The sequence below is a fragment of the Danio rerio genome, chromosome 25, assembly GCF_049306965.1.
Source record: "Danio rerio strain Tuebingen ecotype United States chromosome 25, GRCz12tu, whole genome shotgun sequence".
Taxonomy (NCBI): Eukaryota; Metazoa; Chordata; class Actinopteri; order Cypriniformes; family Danionidae; genus Danio; species Danio rerio.
Window position 1 is genome coordinate 24,655,732 of NC_133200.1, and position 6,165 is coordinate 24,661,896.

The following is a 6,165-nucleotide window of genomic DNA, read 5'->3' on the forward strand; positions in this document are numbered from 1 at the left end:
TTCTCAATTTGCTAGTGTTTTTCAATTCACTTGTGTTTTTGCTCTTATACTAATTTCTGTTATCTTACTTTCGTCTTCAGAAACCTGAGTGCACTGGGTCGTCAGATAGCAAGGCACAAGACAGCAGAGGAGAGCAAGTCCTTGAGCGGACGCCACTTTCTTATCCTCTGCATGCTGTTGCTCTTCCAGCTACTCATCAACCACGTCTTCACTTGAGATGCTGTCACCTAGCAACCATCGCCTAGCAATCGTTGCCTAGCAATAAACACAGCCAAACGATCACCGTCACACAGCCCCTCGAATGCCCCACCCGTGATGTTGCTACCAGCTGTAGCAACCGCACCATCAAGCACTAAGCACTTCAACTAGGGAGAAAGAGACTCTTGTTTTAATTAATATGACAGATAATCATTTCAGAGTGGATGTAGACCGATGTACTGCCACTCTCAATAATTGACGCGTTCACACTTTCCTACGTACTTCCCTTTCTTTGCAATAGGGGTCATCTTTTTTTTTCTTTTTGAATGCATTGGAATGGGTTTGTGTGTCTGTCTGTGTGTGTGCTTTACTCACAAACTCCTCTTCCATTTATACACCGGGCCTTAATACTGATGCCAAAAAGGGGAAAAATGAACTGAGAGATCAGTTAAGTCCGCCAGTGCAATTTGCTTTCTGTTTTTATTTTTTGGCTCACACAAATTTGCTCATCTTATGATTTTTTTTTTTTTACCAAAATAGTGTTTCTGTACAGAACAATAACAAAGAAGAGTAAATGTTTACAAACTTGATTGTACACCACACAAAGGAGAACGATGCTCTGACACCAAAAGCGTATAGTGTAGATGTAGAATAGATTCGGCGGTGGCACTACAGTAAAAGAATGAACAATCAGCCATAAGACTGAGATATTCATATTCGTGACTGTTTGTTGGGCATTGGGGAAGAAATTCACAATAGGGACACGTGAGGCCTTCTGGGAAGTTCCAGGTCATTTGTGTTGCTCGGGTGAAGCGAGATGTGTTTGCTAACGAAGGCATGACTGGCTAGTGGAAAGTGTATATATTTGTTCGAGAACATTTGAAATTAAGAATGTATTTATTTGATCATTTCACTTGATTTGTTTTATATATAAACATACTGTTTTTAAGAACACGTTCATTCAGGTTTTCCGGGAGCAAGAGTAGTTGAGCACCAATTTACAGCGGGGAAAATAAGTGTTAAACATGTCACCATTTTCCACTGAAAATCCACAGAAAATCTCTAAAGGTGCTGTTGACTTGAAATTTTCTACAGATGTCAGTAACATCCAAATAATTTAAGTAAAATAAAGTAATTAGTTTACAAATTAAGTACTAAGATGCCTAATAAAATAAAATGACGCTGGGAAAAATATGACGGCAATTCTATGGCAAAAATAATCAAGCACACTTGTGATATTTACGCGCGAGGAGAAGTTAAGGCCAACTCACACTGAGATTTTTTTAAAATCCTAAATGATCGTAGCATGTTAGGCTTAACAAACATGGCTCCCATGTCACACTGTAAGATCTCAGCTTTCATAAAGTCAGAGTGAATGACAGTGAACCGGTGCCAAACACGCAAGAAGTGCTCCCGGAGTTTGAAGTCATCCACCTGTGACACTTTCACTATTCTGCATTCTAAAATGATTCCTCACAGAAAACGTAAAGAATCTGTAGCGCCAATTTTGCATGTGGCGTGTCTCAATAATAAAACTAGGAATTGCTGCATGGATTGCATCATCATATCTAGAGCTCCTATTGGTTCTTGGGTTGATGCTCATCGCAGCTGTTGTCACACTGCAGGAAAGTGTCTGAAATCTTCTGACACTGCCAGAACTTCATCGGAAGAAAAATCTGATTGCAACGAGCATCAAGCAGCTATCTGTGAACATGTCAAACCCATAATCAAAGGTCACAGATTTTAGCCCAGGATTTTAGGAATCTTTTTGGATTTTCCAAATTTGTCTCGGATGTGAGCAGGGCTTAAACCGCCAGATCACAGACCTACACGCGAGGAACCTATTCATCAAATCCTAGCTAACGTCTGGAAAGAGAGGGTAACCAATAAAAGTTAGAGATAACAATTAAACCAAGTCCCGCCCCAAGGCTGACAAAAATCCAAAAAGATTTGCGCGATCAAAGAGAAGAGCCAGCAAGCAAGTAAAAGAACTGCTGTGAGGCATAACCTCGCTCACGAGAGCATCCATTGTGCACACAGATGATAATTTGCGCGCACAAGGGTTTACAGCGAGCTTACGAGGACCTGTTTTCTTACGCTAGATCACTTCAGCATGCGCGTGAACATCCCCTGTCCACGTGCGAGCAGTGGCGGATTTACCCTATAAGCAAAGTAAGCAGCTGCGTATAGCCTCAATACATTGAAGTAAAAACTATACACATAACATTGTTTTCTATCATATTTTGTATGGTGAGGGTCTAACAAATAAAATTTTAACATAATTATAACATCTACACAAATTTGTCTAACAACCCCAACCATGGAGCAGTCAAGTCAGGTAAAGATTTTTATTATTTTTGGTTTATATTATTATTATTATTTTTGTGTGTGTGTGAATTCATAAAAAAAAAAATCACAAAAAATGTAAAGATTCCAATAAGATTAAACAGCAAAAAAAACATAAAAATTTAATAAAACTACAAAGGGTGCATTTTAGGACTGTTGCACCCTATTGCTGGAACTGCTTAGTGCCCTTGTGTGTAGGTCTGTCATCTTTGCGGTTTACTTCTCTACGCTCGTAAACATCACCGTTGCACTCTATTATTAATGGTTTAAAATTGTCGTCATAGGAAAAGTAGTGAACACATGATGAAAGGAAGGCAGGGAAATCCCAGACAGCAGCTGAAATCTCGCATTAGTTTTTCAGCAACCATCCCACCCTTTGTCATTTTAAATAAATATTCGATGTTTCAGTCCAACATCTGCATTAGCAGGATGATGAAGATGAAACCAGGGTGGACATTTCAGTAAGACAGAAGCTGTTTCTCAATTCCAATGGACTTGCCTTTTTGCCAGGTCACCTTTGAAAGACGAACTCGGGAGACTGCGAGAACACAAAACGCGTCCTGTGAGAAATGAAATGCTGCATTCTTCCTGATGTTAACATGACCTCCACACGTTTTTAACGTAAAATTATTTGAAACATTACAGCATACATAAAGCAATTTATTGTTTTTTTTTCCCTTTTCACAATATATGCTATGCATAAAGACCTTACAAATATACGTTGCGCTATACAAATAAAACTAATTGTAATTCGAATTTTAGCAAATAAACACCCCTAATGTGTTCATGCCTTTATTAAGATTTTCATGTTAACGTTTAATTTCAGTGTCTCATTTAAGGAACCCCCTGAGGTAAATAAGTTATAAATATGCTGCGCTTCCCACCTCCAGTTGCAATGACTTCTGGGACTTCTAAAGCGAGTTCGTTGCTCAAGTCTGCATCGCTGTGTCCTCGATATCAAGAACACATCAAGGAACTTTTACGTGTCCTCAGTTCTTGCGGTCTTGAGTTTTGCAACTGAACTGAGCCGTTGATGATGATCAAGAACACGAGATCCCTGAAAAACACATATTGAGAAACAGCCAATGATACAAAATACAGCACTCAAATGCTTTCAGGGAAAGAAAATCGGGCTGTAGAATGGCCCAGCCAATCACCTGACTTGAATCCAATAGAGAATAAAATATAAAGATCAGATTTGATAGACAAGACCCACAGAACCTTGAAGATCAAGTGACTTCATTCTCCTGATGAGAGGAGTCTTTAAGCTGCCATCACCAAAAAAAAAAGGCCTTTTATATAAAGTAATAACTATGTTTCAGTATTTCAGTTTTTTCTCCTTGTGTCATTTCATTGGCATGACACATAACTCATCTTTCAGATTGTTTGTATTGTTTGTATTTTTGCCATTGTTTGGATTTTTACCAGTTCAATTCAATGTCAACAGCTCCCTTAGAAATGTTATTTTCAGGAAAAAAAAAAACATGTCTGGTTCAATACTTATTTTCTCTGCTGTACTTCCTCTTCCTAAGGCTTTTTTTTTTTGTTTGTTTGTTTGTTGTTGTGAAAATTTGAGTGTCCCTTTAGCTGGGAACTATTAAGGTCAAAGTACAAAACTTCCAATTCAGGATTCATATTGGAGTATTTGGTTTGTTTTGCTTTAATGATGCTTGCACTCTTGAGCCACAGTTCAACCCATTGAAATTTAATTTTTACTTGTGTTCCTTTTTTTTTTACACAGCACTCAGTACAATGTCAACTTGTCTGACAACTGAAATGAATGAGATGTCAATGCCTCACTGTTTGTGAATGATTGTTGCAATTACAGCACCACAGTAAAACTTACATTTCAACATGTTGCATTGTCATCTTTGCCACATTCACATATGCTATAAGGATCTCTCATAAACCATGCCAATACTGTTCACTTTGCTGGCATTAATAAAAATATCTTCATTGGATATGTATCCAGAGACATGTTGGAGATTGACAGATGGGAAAAAGTACTGGCAATAAAGGAGTATTAATACATTGCTTTATGAGAAACGAGAGGGGAATGTTGCTTTTAAAGACTTCTATTCTTTTTAACACTGTTCTTAATGACCAAAGTAATCCATACATACTTTAATAGTTCACATTTAGCTTATAATCAATAGAGCGCAATTGGCATGCTCTCCCGGTAGAGAGCCCTAGGCTTGTAACCTCCTCGAGCCCGGGGCTCCCTCCCGTTAGAAAGGCAGGAGGGCAGTTCGAGCTCTGGTAGGTCTCGAGAACTCCCCTTCTTGTCGCCATGTGAGAAGTGTAAACTAAGGTTGTCTTGGGTTATAATTTGGTTTAGTTGATTGGCTATGTTGTATGTTTTTGGATGGTGTGAGGAAACCAGGGAAACTGGGGGAAACATACTCAAACTTGGGAAGAACATAGAAACACAGAAACGTCAACTGGACTGATGTGAGGTTGGACCAGCAGTGTTCTTGCTGTGAAGCAATAGTGCTATCCACTAGGCCAGCGTGTCGCCCTATAGGAAAAAAGGGTGGGAAGTAGGGGGGGGGAAGGGGGGTAAACTTCAAGACGAAGTGAAAAACTTTGGTTATTTATAATGCTTCTGTAATCATCTAATAGAGCAGATTACAGAGCTAATGAAGTGCCAGTTGTGTTGATCATAAGCACGTGTCCCTTTGAAATGAGTTTATAAATAAACCACACGAAGAAAACAACCTAGTTCAAAAATGAAGTTGTGTAATAAAATGTAATGACATGGTATTAAACACATGAATAAAAGGTGTAAAAACACATGGAAAGCCCAGACAGCAGCTGAAATCTCTCAGTAATAAGAAAGCAACCCCGTCTCTCGTCAGTGTAAATGCATATTAGCTGCTTCAGTCCTAACACCTACATTTCAGATGATGTAGATGATACCGGGGTGAACTTTTCAGCAAGACAATGATCCTAAACAGTCATGCAATTTCTCAATTGGTTTAAGAAAAGAAAATAAAGCTGCTAGAATTGTGTAGCCAGTCACCTGACCTTAATCCAATAGAAAAACCATCTAGAACTAATGATCAGAGTTGATTAGTGTTGTCATGATACTCGAATTTGGTACCAGTCGATACTGATATTTCAAAAACGTCCACTTCCCGCTAACTTTTGAGTGCATTCCTAAACACAGCTGATGTGCAAATGTGTTCACATGCTTAACAGAAATGACACTGATTAGCCTTAAAGGTCATCAATTTACCTAACTCAATGCGATTTACTGAGTACAACTACATGTACAGGGACACTGGAGCATTTTAAAACTGAAGATCAGTCGATTTATCAGCGGATCACTCCTGTCAGCTCATAAACAGACCAGCTGATTGCAGCTTTAAAACACATGCAGTGCGGTGTGTTGTTGATTGCAGAGCTTCTCTATTAAAAAAAAAAAGAAAAAGAAAGAAAGAAAAAAACGTTCTGAGAGATCAGACCTCAGCCAGGTATTAAAAAGTAACACAAAAGTAACGCAAAGCTAAATAATGCAGCTAGTTACTTTTAGAGAGAGTAACTCCATATTGTAATGCATTACCTCAAAATTAACTTTCCCCAACACTGAACATAAACCTAGGAGGCTGAAAAACAATG

At 38.6% G+C, this 6,165-nt stretch overlaps 1 protein-coding gene across 2 annotated transcripts in view; it reads left to right on the forward strand.

Moving 5' to 3' along the window:
* osbpl5 (oxysterol binding protein-like 5) overlaps positions 1-4,397 on the forward strand; it is a 95,848-nt gene extending 91,451 nt beyond the window's left edge. For both annotated transcript variants that reach the window (XM_068217533.2, XM_001344986.10), the window contains one exon: positions 81-4,397. In XM_068217533.2, the coding sequence (XP_068073634.1) occupies positions 81-216 (136 nt within the window). In that variant the 3' untranslated portion in view covers positions 217-4,397. The remainder of the gene's footprint in view (positions 1-80) is intronic.
* Positions 4,398-6,165: the final 1,768 nt, after the last annotated feature.